The 17,315-nt window shown below is 39.2% G+C and overlaps 1 protein-coding gene across 1 annotated transcript in view; it reads right to left on the bottom strand.

Moving 5' to 3' along the window:
* Window positions 1-17,315, bottom strand: part of NEGR1 (neuronal growth regulator 1) — a 2,102,052-nt gene that overhangs the window by 486,303 nt on the left and 1,598,434 nt on the right. The window contains exon 5 of the mRNA XM_085602283.1: window positions 15,065-15,185. Coding sequence (XP_085458409.1) covers window positions 15,065-15,185 — 121 coding nt within the window. The remainder of the gene's footprint in view (window positions 1-15,064; window positions 15,186-17,315) is intronic.

The following is a 17,315-nucleotide window of genomic DNA, read 5'->3' as shown; positions in this document are numbered from 1 at the left end:
CATTAAGCTTTAATGTTTTTCATTTTTTAAATAGAAGTGGTGTTCCCCAAAAGATGCTTCGGCATAGTGATAGTGAGATAAGTGAGTAAACACTGTGCTAGTGCTATACAATATATACATAACTCGTGACAGTGGAGGATGCACAGCTGTTCAGTATTTAATCTAACATAGGACTTAATAATTGATGGATCCATGCTGGAATGTACTGTTTGGCATTCACTACATGAGAAATTCCTAATGGGCGTTTCCCATTCTTGTGCTTGATGATGACCTTGTACAAATAGCTTTAGAGGGTTGAAACATTGACATGATAATAATGTACTTTTTTATTGTGATTTAGGAGCCTGCAACTTTATGTTAGAGAAGATATGTATAATAGTTGTGCATCCTCCATAGTCAATAGTGTGTATATATTATATAGCATAACGAGGCAGCCATTCGGACTGCCACCCCTGCGCCGGCTATGTCAGGGAACTGCCATACCCTGGTGGTGGTGCAGTTGACAGGGGTATGCAAGGCGGGACTGGCATAGTCCGCCGAGCACATTACGAGTTTCCCCAGCGCCAGCCTTTTCATGGCAGTGAGCGTGCCATAAAAAGGTTGACGGTGGAAAACAACGGGGGCCCTACAGGGTCCCCATGCCCCTGCCCCTATGGGGGATGCATTCAGGGGGGCAAAGCATGTGCTCCCCGGATTGCATGCACCCCAAGTTCCAGCACAGCATGGACTTCACAGTCCATGGCGTGCTGGAACTGCTTTTGTGTTCCCTTTGATGTGCCTGTTTTCAGGGCACCCCATGGGTACGGCAAAACAAAAGACCACCAGACACGAGTTGAACTCGTAATCTGGCAGGCAGGCCATTCACGGCTTTGGCGGTGCTGTGCCAGTGCAAAGCCGGTGTAGCACCGCCAAAGTCGTAATCAGGCCCATGTTCTTTCTTGCTCTGGGCTATGGGCTTTTGTTCACATGTGGGGTACTGTTTCTATCAGAAAAACTGTTGGAAACCGTAGTGATAGCACTGTTAACATACCATCCACATTATGCAGCTTTCTGTCATATAATTGTGCAACAATGTGTATTAATTCCAGGGGATTCTGGCTAAGATAAATTGTTAGGATCGATGCAAGCCATACTTCATCGGACTCTCTGAAGTTTCCCTCCAAACATTACATTCAGGATATGATTCAATAAGATAAGCTTACAATTTTGGGCTTGTTTACTCTTGTTCAGTATTCATTAATGAGAATTTAATAGTAACTTTTTATGTGTGGAATTCACTGCCCTGACTGCGGAGACTCAGCAGTAGTAAAGTTACTATTAAATACTAGTCTGTGAAGTCTGAAAAAGAGTAAATTTCCACAAAAATGTAAGTTTACCTTTGTGAATCAGGCCCTGTGTGTCTCTGCACCCAGTGTTTAGCTCTATGACTGAAAGATTCTGGCAGATGCAATTGTGTATAACTTTCATCGATCAACCTTCAATCAAAAAAGTTAGGACAAAAAACTTGTTGTGTAATCTCTTTTCACCTCCTTACATTCTGAATTTTTTAAAGTAAATGATGAACTTCTTTGGAAAAATCTTGAGCTCAGCACAAAAATGACTTTTGTGAATTTAGAATTTTGTTTAGTTTCCAGAAATATATAGTATTATTGATCATTGATTGGCCTTACAACCATTTCCTCCACAAATTGCAAGTAGGAAATATTGACCATCATTTAAAACAGTGCAAAAAAGTGAAGACATTTGTTTTCTATTCCTAGCTGTTGACAAAAGGAGAAAGATGCTGGTCAAACCCTGGCAAGCATTTTGTGGATGCAGATTTTAAACAAAACAATTGCAGGTTCTTGCACATAATATTTTCTCATTTTCATGCAAAAATAGTATTTTGCCTATTTTCTCAGATCCCTCCCGAGGAAATTACAATTCATGGATAGCTTTAAAATCCACCACCTACGGTAAAAGGCCATACATTTGGCATGGATATTGGTTTGTAGAAAAAATGTTGTGAAAGCTTAAGCATGGTGTGCCTCACATGCCAATTAAAGGCTTTAGCATCCAAGGACATAATGGCATAGCAACCAGGTGAATACAGAACATTTCAGCATATTGTTGGAAAGTGGGTTATTGGTAAGCACTGACCACTAGTAATAAGGCCACTAACACGGGATAAGGTACAGTAAAGGTCTCAGTAAATAAGCCTCCTGCTCAATTCTTGGCAGTAGACAATGAGCTGTCAGGCCTAACTCAGGAGACATGAGTGAAAAGCATTTAAAAATGCCAATACATCAAATATGTAAGACACTACCGACAATAAAAATCCCACACCCATTTATAAAAATAGTAAATATTGTTATGGACAAATAGACACCAAAACAATAAGAATTCAATGTAGGGAACTGGGGACATATATTTTGAAAGATGAACCACTTTATAATGCTTAAGAACCTATAGCACCACGCTGGGAAATCTGGTCGTATTAAGCGGGAGGCCCCAGTCAAAATGTTACCTTCACACTAAGGCTCTAATTATGAGCCTGGCAGTCCGAGTACTGCCAGACTAGTGGGGGCGGGGCACTAGACTATCGTCACCACCAGCGCTGTCATGGAGGTTCTTCCTCCATGAAAAGGCTGGCGGTGAGGAAAGGGCCCCCTTCTTGCCCCTGTGCACGGGGTGCATGCAGGAGGGCAAATGCTGTTCCCCCCAGTATTTCTGCATCTCCAGGTCCTGCACAGGAAGAAATGAACGACATGGTGCATTTCTTCCTATGCAGGATTGTGCACGGGTGGTCCCGCAGCGGTGCTGTATTAGGCTCATAATGAGCCTTTTAAACAGCCCTGCCACACTGCCTGCCTGCCATAGTACAAAAATCTTGTGTAATCTGGTGGGCAGGCAGTGGCAAATCTTGATGGCGCGGAGGTTTGGCAGCGGTGAGCCGCCCGCCTTTGCACTGCCAAAAGTCGTAATCAGGCCCTTAGAAACCGTTCTGGAGCTTTTTCTTCTGATGTAACTAGACTCTTCACAGTATGCCGGATTTGGCAAGGGTTCACCGTCTTGATTTTCTGCAAGGCCCTGGTCAAATCCTGGAAGTCTGGAGTTCCAAAGCTTTCAGTGGGAGGAACCTGAAATCATGGCCGGGTCATGGTTGAAGGTAGCTGGCTTGCCTCTCAACGTCAGGCTGGTCACCTCATTGAGCTTTTTCTCAAACATACTCCAGAGTTCTCCAAACTTCAGGAGGTACTTCCTGGAGGTCTCCTTGTATATTCAAAGTGTCCAGATCACCAATTCAAAGGCATGGAACCTCCTGGATGGTCTCTGGGATGTCTGGACCACAATTCCCACAATGCTCCTGGCCAAATCCTTAAAAGTCCACTGGATGCACTCCACCATGGGGACTCTTGGTGGAGATGATGCAGGTGTGTTCTGTTAACTGTAGCTTGCAGGGAGTCCTATCCTTAATCCTTCTTGATGCAAGGCACAGTCTGCACGGCTGTAGTACCAGATTGTGTGTCAGCCACAGTCATTCAGAGTTCAGGTTTGTGGGTGCAAATCCATCTCCCAGCAGGGAGCCCTTCTTTTCCTTGTTGTTTCAGACAGCAGATCTGAGAGACTATGCAACTCTTACATGTTTATTCAGGGTTCTGGGGAGACAAGCAGGGGGCACCTCTGTCCAATGAGATGCTGGGTGCCAATCAAAAGCATGACAACTTTTCTCCAAAGTGTGGCATCTTCTTGTCCCACAAAGCATTGCACTTACAAAATCCCTCATTTGCCCTCCTCCCCCTGACCTCTGAAAGTTCCTGGCCTAAGGCTGCTATCTGGCTGGGGCACAGGATGTGGGGGTAGGTACGGCTGGCATCCTTACTGATCTGCTCTCTCTTTGAGCTCAGTTTGATTCACCCATCTCTCCTCTGTAGGGCCCAACCTCCCCGGCTGCAGAACTCTCTCCATCAGATAACCTCTGCACCAGCCCGGCCACTTATCACCTATTCGAAGTAGCCTGGCTCAGACTGTTAAGACTGACCAATCAGCAGAGACTAGTAGAAGGCTAGATTTTGGTTTACAGAAGAGAAGGTTCCATAACTTCTCTTCTGTACTAGTTATGATAAATTCAACAGTGGCAAGTTGTTACACTTATCAACATGAATCTTGTAAGTCTTTGAATGATATTTCATCTCCTTTCCTAGAAATAGTTATATCTATATAAAATATTGCAATGTTAGCCTATGAAGCTCAGTATCTACATTGTGGAAAATGACATGGGCTGTTTTTGACTCACCAGGGCATATACAACATCTTTTACACGTTCCCTGCTTATAGGTACATGCCCACAACCCTTGGACACCTGGGGAAACTTAGGGGGTGCATAATATGTAGAAATAAGGTAGATTTAGATTATCACTTTTAAAGTGGCCATACCACCAAAGTAGAATTTGCACACAATTTACTTTAAAAGACAGTCTTCAAAGCCTGTCTGCCTATAAAATGACAGCAGGAACTCAGCAGTGCACACATGAAAGCCTCAAAACTTCCATGCCCTATTACATACTAGGGACTTATAGGTTGTTTAAACCCCATAGTCCTATTATGTGCTAGGAACTTATACGTTCTATCAATACCAATTGTGAGAATTTACTTTTAAAGACAGGCTGCAAGACAGGGCTGCTTTTACAAGGACAGGAGGCACACAGCAGTGCACACATCTGCTTGCCTCTAAACTTCCATGCCGCAGTATATACTAGGGGGCTTATTTATGAGCCCTTGCGTCACTTTTGCGCCACTGGTGCATCACATTTTGTGACGCACCAGCGGTGTAAAAAATGTGCCATGTTGCGTCCTTTTTACAAAGTGACGCGTCTAGCTAGATGGGTCACTTTGTAAAGCCCTGCACCACAATATACCTGTGGCAGGTATAATGTATGCAGGGAGGGCGTTCTGACGCAAGTAAGCCTCGTAAAAGTGACGCAGTGAAATCTATGAGATTTTACTGCACCACTTCTAGGACGCAAATGCGTCAATATCTTACCCCTGCTTCATAGCAGGCGTAAAACTGACGCAGGCACATTTGAAATGGGACTTGCCAATGTGAAATTACCCATTGCTGGAGTTGCGTCAATTTTGTAACACACTCCAGCAATGCGTCATTTTTGCGCCTACAGATACATCAGAAATACTGACGTATCTGTGACTCCTTGCGACATGATGTGTCATACTGTAAATATGACGCATCATTACTGTCACAAGTAGGGCGCGATGAAATGTGAAGCATTGCTGTTTTCACGCAGCAATGCGTCTCTTTTCTTAAATGAGGCCCTAGGGACTTATAGGGTCTGTCATTGCCAAATATAAGTGTACCCCATTACATATACCTTTTTGCACATAACACTGGCCCTGGCCTTGCTTAGCAGAGTCCAGGGTACAATCAGAGTCAGTTACTGCCAGTATAATTGAGCTAAAATGGGAGTGAACAAGGCAAAAGGAATGACTTTCTAACACATATCATGAACTGGCCAGTTTAAAAATGTTTAAAAATTGGTAATTATATTGTAAATGTGCAAAAATCTGGTTGTTCATTACAAGACAACGTGAGAAACACATATGACGATTCCATTTCACTTGTAAAAAAAGTGTGGCTAAAGTGGCAGTGCATTGTAACAAACTTGAATAAGTAACTGTCCCCTTTGCAGCAGCTCATTTTAGTTCTTGATCAGAGTGAAATGTTCTCCTTGTCTCTTGGTCAATATAGGAAATATCTCTTATATTATTGTGATAACAGAATATCAATGAATGCATGTGGTGGCTGGTGTCCAAGTGTCTTTTACCTCAGAGCGCAAACAGAACAGACAATACTATATTCAGCGTGACACACAGACCTTGAAAAAAGCAGACGTACATATTTTTCTTCCTAAAAATCGAGGTCCACTGTGGCAACACACCTCACAAGAAGGGCATTTTTTAAATAAAAGTGCTGCTAGCTCACTTGTATGAAATGCTAAAATATGAATAACAGAAAAATGATGTAGGTCAGGGAAATACAGCAATTTACAAAACATAACTCATGCTAGGGGTGTACAAAGCCTGTAATAAGACACCAAAATCATAGGCAGGAGCATAATATTGTCCTAGCTGTACTTCACAGACTCTCATGGCTTTCTTATATTAATGCCTTGTTAAAATCTTTCCCTTCAAAATGACAATCACATGTGCTACTCAGGGTTTAAAATGGGTGTATTATGTCTCATGAGATAACTTTAAAACTGTTGTGATAGTGATGTTAAAATTTATGTCAAAACTAGATGTGTGCTAGAAATGTTTTTTTTGTTAAAAAAACAACCCACTTGTAATGAAATAAATGTTCACATTTTAATTCCTACACCCTCTTGCAGACAAATTGGTAGTAGTCATACTATTCGCGAGAATTAGAGGTAGGTTGCAAGGAAAGAAATGGTGTAGTTCAAAATTCTTCTTCATTATTGCTTCAGACAAGTTTAAAATCATTATTAGGTTGCAGTTTATTGGATGCTACTTTACAATATTCGATTAGAGGCACACAGGAGACAGGTCAAATGATTAAAACATTGGGTGCGTGGCTTCCGTGCAAAGCAGGATGGGTGTGGGTTGCTGATCTCCGTCGTAACAAGGAGCTATTCTTCAATATTCAGCCATTTGCCAGCTATTCGTGGTGTCCTCCGGTGACTGTCTGTGTCCCCTTATCATCGTTGCAAGCCAATGGAAACCATTGGAGGAAAGTTTCATGTGTCCCATTGCTGATGCAGTAAATTCCAGTCAAACGCAAGCAGCCGCTATTTTGTCAGCATGCCACCTGAGTACATCAGCTGTCTGCTGCCTTTCTTTTCTGTGCCTACCTCAACAGTTTAACTTTGGCACAATGGGGCTTATTACGATGTCAGTCAGAGTAAACGCTGACCGACACTGTCTCGGTCTCCGGACTGACTGCCTGATTACGATGCGACCAAACACTGTTTGTTCGGATACTCACATTTCTCTATGGGAGCATGTGTTATGGCGGTGAACTAGCGGTAATACAGGCTTCCATAAAGAAATGGGTGTGTGTGTGTAAAATCCCGCATCCTGTGACAGGCATCCCATGGGGCCTACTACACAGTGCATGGATTTACAGAGGGGCGCCCTAGGTACCCCTTTGGCCACCTGCCATAGGCCGTGGAGGCAAGGGCCCCTAAAGTCGCATTTCAACAGCCTTTCCATGTCGGAAAGGCTAGCATGGAAAGGCTGTGGAAACCTACATCGCTATCCCAATGGTGGAAACGCCATCAATAGGGGATTACAGTGCGGTTCTGACCATCCGGAAGACTTCGAGAGCTGGTTGGAACCTCGTCGGACTGACCCGCTGCTTCATGCTCCGACCGCCGACATCATTAATCAGTGGTTGGACTGCAAACAGACCCTGTCGGTCGGAAAGCCTACGACTATGGTTGGAAAGTTTCCGACTAGCAGTCGGAGGCTTACCGACCAGCATCGTATTCAGCCCCAATGTATCTCTCAGAATTGAAATTTTACAGTCTTATATTTTATCATTACTGAAGGCTGTTTTCTAGGCTGATATTTCTTCATTACTGCTGTGAACTGTGCCTCTCTAATGTGCAGCCGCCACTTTGCCTGTCCTTTCATGACTTTTCTTGCTGCAACTTTTATGCTTATTTCTTCTCTGCCACTATTAGAATTCCTCATCACATGTAGCCAAATGGAGTGACTATTTTCTATTACATTTCTCCTAAACTTCCCTCAAATAAGTGGATTTCGATGGCTGGAATATTACCGAAAGCTTTCCATTTTTGATCTTCTCACTTTCAGTGTATACTGCATTTTCTACTACTATTATTATTATCTTTTGAGGATGCTACATTGTGGTCATTTTCCCAATATTATAATTTTCTTCACATACATCAGCATCATGATTGTATGGGCAGAATTCAGTAATTGCATAAGATTCCGCAGCATTCTGTGCATTATGTCAAAATGGCCAGTGACTTACTAACCACAGCTAAACCCACTTCTTCTAGCATGAGCAATAAAAAGGCAGAGAATGATCCTCCATCACCTATTTTTTCATCTCATAACCTGCTCTGGATGCTATTCTAGATGAAGGGCGTCGTTTTAACCTTTCATGTGTGCGACTAATGAAAAACTTCAGCAAATTGAGGACCGATGGATAGTCATGGAAAGCAAGATGCTTGACATAGAAAAGCATATTATTAATCTTCAAGACATGGTCACAAAGATTCCTTTACTAGAACAAGAAATCAAAAAACCTAAATTACACACTGAAGACCTTGAAAATAGAAACAGGTGGTATAACCTTGAGGTCCCTGACCTTCTGGCCTTCTTGAAGAAAGTTTTGCCCGATCTTCTTTGTCTTTAGCACACGCTGTCTATTAATATTCAATGAGCGCATTGTCTTGATCATCCACAACCTCACTCCACTAGACCTTGAGTTATCATAATGATATTTCTGGAGTTCACCGACTTGATGCGTGTTCTAAAAGCTGGTAAAACTTCGCCTTGTATGGTTCAGCCACAGTATCTTCATTTTTCAAGAACTTTTTAATGCCACCAATACTAGAAGAATAGAATTTCTTGCACTTCAACCTCAAATGAAATAGCTGAATATTCGTAATTACATTCTACATCCATGTCTTTGTAAAATTACTCATAAAGGCATTTCATGATCTTTTCATGATCCAGTTAAACTGAAATCGTTTATTCAGAACATTTCAACTCATACTATGGATACTAATGTTCAACGCTCTTAAGCATTTTGTTATGCACATGTTTTCCTTACCTTATTATTCTGTATCTTTCTAAGTATATGGTTATGTTTCATATATTTTATTTATTTTATCTCCCTGCTGATCTTTTTTTCAGTGCTGACATCTCATGCTCATTCTCCATTCTATTTGCTTCAGATTTGGATTTTATCCTTGATCTGTCTCTTCGCTCTTCACTCTTTTCTCTTTATCCTATTTCATCATTCTTATTCTCTTTCTTGTAACGGTGTGAGTGTCTTTTTGTTTTTTATTGTTATCATGTCTACATTTCTCCTTTGCTATGTTAATGTCAATAAATGGTGGTCCTGATTCACAAAAATAAACTAAGATGAAAGTCTAACTTTTCGACTTTCGGTATTCACAAACGGCATTTGCGAGAAGAAAAGTAAGACTTTTGTCTCAGTTTTACATAAGTTTTGGCAAAATTATAAATTTACTACATGAAATGCCCTTTGTGAATACCAATAGCCATAAAGTTAGACATTCGTCTCACTTCTTTGCGAATCGGTTCTGGTGTCTTTTTTGTTTACCTTTACAGTTTTTTGCAGCTTGTCATCCTTATTCCTGTTTCCCTACCTGTAAACCTTAATATGTTTAAGGTTGTATCATGGAACGTTCATGATCTGGGACATCCCATCAAAAAAGACAAAAGGTACTTTCTCATGTGTCAAAATTTAATTCCCATGTTACTTTTTTTACAGGAAACTTATTGTAACAATGCAGAATCACTTAAACTAAAATGGCAATGGCTAGGCCAAGTAGTTTTTTCTCCAGCCATTAATCGTAAAGGTGGTGGTGCTATCCTTTTTCATAAATTGCTAAAGGGGCAGATTGTATATACTTAGTGTGATAATGATGGGCAGTGGGTACTGGTAGATGCTATAAGTCCTAATAAACAGATTTCTTTATTTAATATTTAGGGGCCTGTGAAACCTTATCCTGACTTTTGGCATACTATTAAAATAAAATTGATCTCCATCCATAACCCCAATATTATTGTAGCAGGCGACATTAATCAATGGTTTGACCTTTTTTCCAACAGGAAATCTAAATGTAAATGTATTCCTGATAAGTCCCATAAAACATTCCAATCGGCCATTGTCACTCGTTCATTATTTGATGTTTGGAAAACCTGTAATCATGATATTTTTTCATTTAAATTTTTCTCTAATGCTCAGCATACTATGTCTTTAATGAGTTACATTTTAGTTTCCAAACCTTTACTTCCTCCTATTCAATCATCATTAATTGGCTCCATTCTTATTCGAGCCTCTTTTGATTTATCCCTCAATAACTCTAAACCGGGTCAATTGAAATATAATAACTTTCTTTTATCGGATACCAGTTTTTTTTACAAAAGAAACTGCTTTTATCAATGAGTTTTTTTAAATTAACCACTCTATTATTAGTTCCATTTACAATAGCTGGGATGCTTTTAAATCCTCTTTTCAGGCCTTTACTATTTCAGATACAGCTAAGAGGAAAAAGACCGTTAATTCTCAATATCTTACTCTACTACAACAAATTAAAAAACTTGAACACTCTTACTGCACCTCAAAATCCCCCTCTGTTTTACATGAACTCAATGCAGCCATTTACAATAGCTGGGATGCTTTTGAATCCTCTTTTCAGTCATTTACTATTTCATATACAGCTAAGAGGAAAAAGACTGTTAATTCTCAATATCTTACTCTACTACAACAAATTAAAAAATGAACACTCTTACTGCACCTCAAAATGCCCCTCTGTTTTACATGAACTCAATGCAGCCAAGTCTACCCTCAATAAACTTGCCACCACCGATGCTTGCAATATCCTACTTAAGGTTAAAATTAAGTATCATGGAGTTCAAAAGAAACCCGGTTAAATGCTGGCTAGTTATTGAAAAATTATATTAGAGTGGTAAAACAGTGGGCCCATTCGTAATGAACTCACTGACACTATTGTGTCCTCCAAATCTGATATTTCAAGTGTCTTCCAAGAGTACTACAAATCATAATATGCAGAAGACACCAATCCCTCAAAACATAATATAGACACTTTTTTTTACTGCTCTTCCGCATCCTCCTTCCATCCCTGACAAAATGAGAGGATTAGAAGCAGATGTAACTCTTCAAGAGATTGTTGATGCTATTAAATCACAAAAAGCCAAAGCTGCAGACACCAATGGATTCTCTATTGAATTACTCTCCTCTTTTCATTCTATTTTTGCCCCAAAATTACTTGAACTCTTCAACTCTTTTCTTTTACCTTCTAAAGTGAGTGTCTCTTTTTTGGAAGCCCTAATTGTTCTTATCCCTAGACTCAATATGAATCCTACCTTCTGTAAAAATGGTCGTCTTATTTCATTAATTAACTATGATTACGAAATTTGTGCTAATATTCTTCCATCTTGTCTTGAGAATCTAGTTCCTCTTCCTATAAAGTCTGATCAATATGGTTTTAATAAGGGTAGATTTGCACCGGACAATGGAAGGGTTTTCTAATATTCTCAAACTTGGTAAAAAATATAAACCCCCCCTTGCAGCCTTATCAATAGAGGCCAAAAAGGTATTTGATCCTATTAGTTGGCAGTGTATGTTCCCTACCGTCCATTGGTTTGGTTTTGACCCTGAATTTATTTCATTTATTAAATTATTCAACTCTAATCCTTGTGCCAGTGTTTTTTTAAATGGTTGCTTCTCTGCTTATTTTAATTTACATAAAGGTACCAGACTGTCCCATCTCCTCTTTGCTTTTTGTTCTTTGTTGAGAGCCCTTTCTCAAGTATATTCATTGTAATACACTCATTTCTGGGGTCAAGCATAACTCTCTTGAAATTAAACTATCAGCTTATGCTGATGATGTTCTCATATATATGTCTAATTCCGTGTCTTCTTTAAATCCTGTTTTGCTAGAGATGAATGTATTTTCTAATATTTATTTATTCTCTAATATTTCTGGATATAAAGTAAACCTTCCTAAAACTAAACAATGTCCACTGAATTCTATCAATACATTTGTACCAAAATAAATTTTACATTGTGCCCTTCCAAAATTAAATAGCTAGGTGTCTGGTTCTCTCCTAGTATTTCTAGCGCAATTACTCATACTTTTAATACTCTAAAGCTCAAAATACAGAATTTACTTACATCCTTGTCCCCCCTTCATTTTTCATGGTGAGGTAAATTAGACACCCTTGGGATGATGATTGTTACTCATGTGCTTTACTCATTATCCATTTTACCTTTCAAAATGCCTAATTATTACTTTTCCAAGATTACCTCTATCTCTACCAAATTTCTATGGAGTAATAAACACTCACATATTGCCCTATATAAAGTTAAACGTCCAAAGAATGAAGGTGGTGTTCATTTTCTGGATTTCAAGGTATATCACTCTGCTTTTTTATTCAGTCAATGTTTTAAATAATGATTTTCACAACTCTCCCATACCAAAATGGATTGCCTTTGAATGATTAATGATGTGGTTTACATGTCTGATCATACTTTAAATTTCAATATCCCAATTTTAATATATTCCCAACATTTGTTAAATACAATTTTTACAAAGACTTTTGATTTTCATAAATGTTTTCTAGCTTCCTCCATTTGGTATAATACGTTTATTTAATTGCGTCATAAGTCACTCTATTTCAAACATTGGAAAGAAAAGTGTATTATGTTTATACATCAGTTGGTAAGTCATAACTTTTATTATACCCTTTCCTGAATTGCAAACAGAGTACAATTTTCAAACTCATTTTTACAGGAATATGATTTAATATTGTCTGTTCTTCATTCCATTTTATTAAATAATAATGTTCCTTATGATCCTTCTCATCTCCCACCCTTGACAACATTGCAGAGTATTGTTCACGATTCCATTCCCAAAGCTGCTCAAATATACAACGTTTTATTATCTCCTATTACTGTACGATTAAAAAATTCTATTGAATTACTGTGGGAAACTAACCTCTCTGTGTCTTTTCCTTGTTTACAATAGAACAGTTATTGCTCCTGAATGAATTTCTAAATTTGATTTAACTCCCTCTTTGCTGTGCTGGTCTTGCTGGTCTTGCTCTAAATCCACAGGTACTCTAACTCATTTACTTTATTATTGCTCAGCTATGTTTAATTTTCGGAATATTATTTGGTCTAAATGTTTGAAGTTTTTCAAATATACTATTCAATTATCAATTCAAAGTGTTTTCTCAGGTTCTCTGACTTTGATTATATGTCACCTAAACCTTTGTTGTTCATTCTCTTTATTGCACTTGCTTTTGAGGTTATATTCGCATGTTGGAAAAATACTTCTAAAATGTCTGTTTCAACATGGTGGAATCATATTTGCGATGAGCAAAGAATAGCAAATGTTTCTTCATTATCGCTACACCAAAAGATTAAATCAGGTCTATATTGGTTACCATTTACTACATTTATCTTCCCACTCACCTATCTCTTATTTCTCATATTTCTATTTTCCCTATCCTATTTCTCTCTATTTTCTCCTTTCTTCTTTGCTTTGTCTGTTCTCTTACTTTTTCATTTAACTTATCGCTTTTTTCTCTTTTCTTTCTGCATCGTTTCCTTTTTTTATGATAATATTATATGAATATGTGATTCTTATATGCTCTTGTTTCAAGTTTTATTATTATTAACAATCATATGAATATGTAAGTTATTTTATGATTGTTTTTTATTGTCTTCTTCATTGTTATTGCTTTGACTATCGTCAAATAAAAATACATTTAACAAAAATGATTACATTGGAAATGTGCATTTCTCACTAAATCAAGGTATTTTTCTTGCCAAAAAAGTGATGCTCTGCACAAGTAATTGATATTTGTCAAACGTGTAATGCTGCCTATTACATATTTGGAGTCCAAATTATTCCCATTAATCTCATCCAAGTAGAAAACCTTACAAAGCAAACTTTAGAAAAGAGAAACTATATTTAAGAAATAATACTTTTCAGTATCCCCAAAGAATGGTTTTAGTTTAAACAGTCATATACCACATATGTGCATCAATACAATATGTGTGGTTAGTGTTAATTTATCCATAGGATTATCAGGAATTTTGTTGAACACTTAACACCACATTCATAATATAAATGTGATCAGTAATCATGTGTGGAGCAGTTTATGTTCTAATTTCAAATTGATCACATGCAAAATTGAAATCAAATACTGTACATTAATACTTCATTTTTGTTAACAAGTATGGCTGTTTGCACCTAATCTTCAAGTCAGAGTGTGATTGATTTCACATAGAAATCTGCTCTAAAATGTTATAATGGCAGATGGTCCTGGAAGTGATCTCGTTTGACGGCTCTGGTAAGGACAAGAAGAAGCTGGAGAAAAGTAGCATATGGCTCACATGAAAACGTTTGCACAAACATTGGAGTCATTTTTTTTAAAAGGGGAAAATTTAAGAGAAGCATAAAGGGAAGTGCTCTCATCAATGTGAAAAGGAAAATAAAAAAGTAAAAAAAGTGGACTTTTTCTTCAGTCTACTCTGTGCTTTGTTTCCTAGTTTACTTTTTCATGTTGAGTTGCCACTTTTGGGTGAAGAAATGTGGAGAGAAAGAGTTTTTAATTAGTTTTTCCTCTCTCAAACAATAGTTTACTTGTCAATAGCAGAATTGCACACCCCCAGCTGACCAGGTGCTGAACACACACCAGCTTCTGAAAATGCCACCAAGGTGGAAGGGTACTGTTCAAAGCCTACACCGGTAAATCCATTGACCCCTTTTTACAGACAGCGAGGCAGGATACCAATTAGGAAGCTTGGTACATTTCTGGAATACTGCAAAATGTGGACTTTACTGAAAGCAATTTCCAATTTCATACAGACATCAGACCGTATAAAACCTTAACATCACCAGGTGAGATGAAGCACTCAAAGCAGAAATATATACTTTTCTTTTGAAAGAACTGGAATTCTTACTACAACAGAGAACCAGTTTCAAATAAAAGATTTCAAAGCTTGAAACATGATTTCTAATCTTACTGGAGATGATTAAACAAGATCTCCTCGCAAAGGAAGGTTGTGACTGTCTGCTTGGGTGTGTACATTAATTGTCTTCATAATGGGAAGAAACATGCTTAAAACTACAATTTAGAGGTTTCACAAGAAGACTAAATTACCAAGCTTGAAAGATATACCGTCAATTAACCCACCAAGGAAACTTGAGAAGGCACAATAAAAAATAACGTTTTCAGGACAATAGACAAGACAAATGCATTTGTTCTCATTTGAAATAATTATGTTGCTTACTTTTTCTCTCCTTTGTACCATTCAAATTGGGGTGCTGGAACTGCTGCTGTTTCACATCGTATCAAACCACTGCGTCCAAGGGCCACTCCCGACGGCCGTATTTCCAATATTGTGGGGGCAACTGTAGAAAAAAATGTGGTTTTACTAAAAGCAATTCAATATGCTTTTGTGCAGGCATTTTGTACAAGCAGTGACTACAGGCATAAGACACACTAAAAACTTGTATTTGTGAAAGAGTAACAGAAGAGTAGACCGTAAACGTGTAAAGCACGAGAGGGCTTAATTGAGAAACTGCTTAATCAATGAGCATCTGGTCATCTGCCTAACCATACACATCGCCAACATTCCCTCATGACATGGCATAGTTCTGTGACACAGTCCCAACACTTACTTTTTTATTTAGCTGCTAAGACCACCATTCTGTTGTTCATAATATTTGTAAATAACAGGTGCCCCTATTACCAAGTTTGCAGATATTCATGAAATGCAGTAGCAGTGGTGTTATGCAAAATGATGGCATCCCCCTTAAAAAATGGGGTGTGGGGCCTCTGAGATTTGCATATATTACAGCTATATTGTTTGAAACTGGGTCTCTAGTTGGCAAAGGTATACACCCTGTCCAAATAGGGACCACAATCCTAGTCAGGGTAAGTCACAACCCAACCTAAATTATCCTGCACTCACCCTCTGGTAGCTTGGTACAGAGGAGGCTAGCTTAACTTAGAAGGCAATGTGTAAAGTATTTGTGCAATACTCATACATTAACACAGTAACAACACCTCAAAATACCTCCACAACAGTTTAGACAAAAGAATTATGATGTTATAAATAAAACAAGACCCAAATGACCAAAATCCAATGTGTAGAAGTTGAAATACTGAATTTTGAAGAAATAAATGCAGAGAAGCGCTTAGAAGCAAGAAGCTCTAAAAAGGTTACATTAGGTCATGCTGGACCAGAGCAAAATCAAAGTTCTGGCTTTTCAGGATGGAGCACTGGCCGGCTACAGGACCCATGCAGGCCCCAGTGAACAACCTATTTTTCCTGGTCTCAAGCAGGGAGATGCATCGATCTTCTTCATGCAGTGAAGGCGATACGTCAGTTCTGAAGACGGGTGACTGAGCTGTGAGGCAATGCATCGCTATCTGCTGTGCAGCTGAGGGGATGCGCCGATCTCACCAAGCTGCAGGGGAGACGATGTGTGGTCCTTCTCTGGAGGCAAAGTGCTGGTTCTGAAGCGATGCACCAATTTTACTCTCACAACCGGGTTGATGTGCCCGTTCAGCTACACGCAGACTGGAGATGTGTTGAAGTCAGTGTTGCAAGTATCTGGGCCACTTTAAGTGAATCAGGTATAGACTTTGATAACCCTAAATCTCAAGCAACAGGAGGCAAGACGACAAGCCCATGGAGATCACTTGGTAGAAGGCAAAGTCCAGCTCTCCTTCAGCAGAGTCAAGCAGCAGAGGGCAGCAGGGCAACAAACAGGCATTCCAGATCAGCTGTCCAATTGAATCCTTTGAGCAGCACATTATGTCTTCTGACAGAGGTTCAGGTGTAGGTCCAGAAGTGTCTGATTTGGTGGAGTCTTAGACCCAGCATGCATACCCAAATATGCCATTTGAAGTTGAGGAAAACTTCAATGAATGGCTTTGTGGGGGTTAATCAGTCCTTTGTGTGGGGTCAGGACTCTACCCTTTGAAGTGTATGTGTGAGCCCCTACCTTCACAGGAAGGACCATCAGAATTCGGATGTATGTAGATGGGTACTCAGCCACACCTAGCCTTCCTGTGTCTGTGTGGCTTGAATATGAATTTACCTTGAAAAAAACAAAATACGAGAGGTGTTTGGCAAAACAGAAATGGTTGGTTTAATAAACACTTCAGCTGGGAGTACAGCTCACAGAAATGCGTCTGAGAAGTGTCTCAAAGTATAATAAATCCAAGCGACTTTTATACAGTATGGGGTGTCATAAAAGTACATCCTGTGATCTTTTTTTGATTAAAAAATGGGGGTTTTGTCCGTGGAGTCGTAAATAAAAGGTCCCTGATAACAAATGCAGGTGGGCCTCGACCTTGTGTGGACATAATGTGGGACAATGAGTAATATGTCCAGATGTTCAGCATGATGTGTACCTGTTCATAACTCTATGTGGCATCTGGCTTAATGATGTTTCGGGAAGGCACGCACCCCTCAGGCCATGTGTACTTTATGGGGCCAATTTTCCTGGACCATTTTGGTGTCACTGCAC

This window comes from Triturus cristatus, chromosome 4_2, assembly GCF_964204655.1.
Source record: "Triturus cristatus chromosome 4_2, aTriCri1.1, whole genome shotgun sequence".
NCBI lineage: Eukaryota > Metazoa > Chordata > Amphibia > Caudata > Salamandridae > Triturus > Triturus cristatus.
Note: the sequence above shows the minus strand (reverse complement) of the source record. Positions and strands in the feature narration are given on the sequence as shown.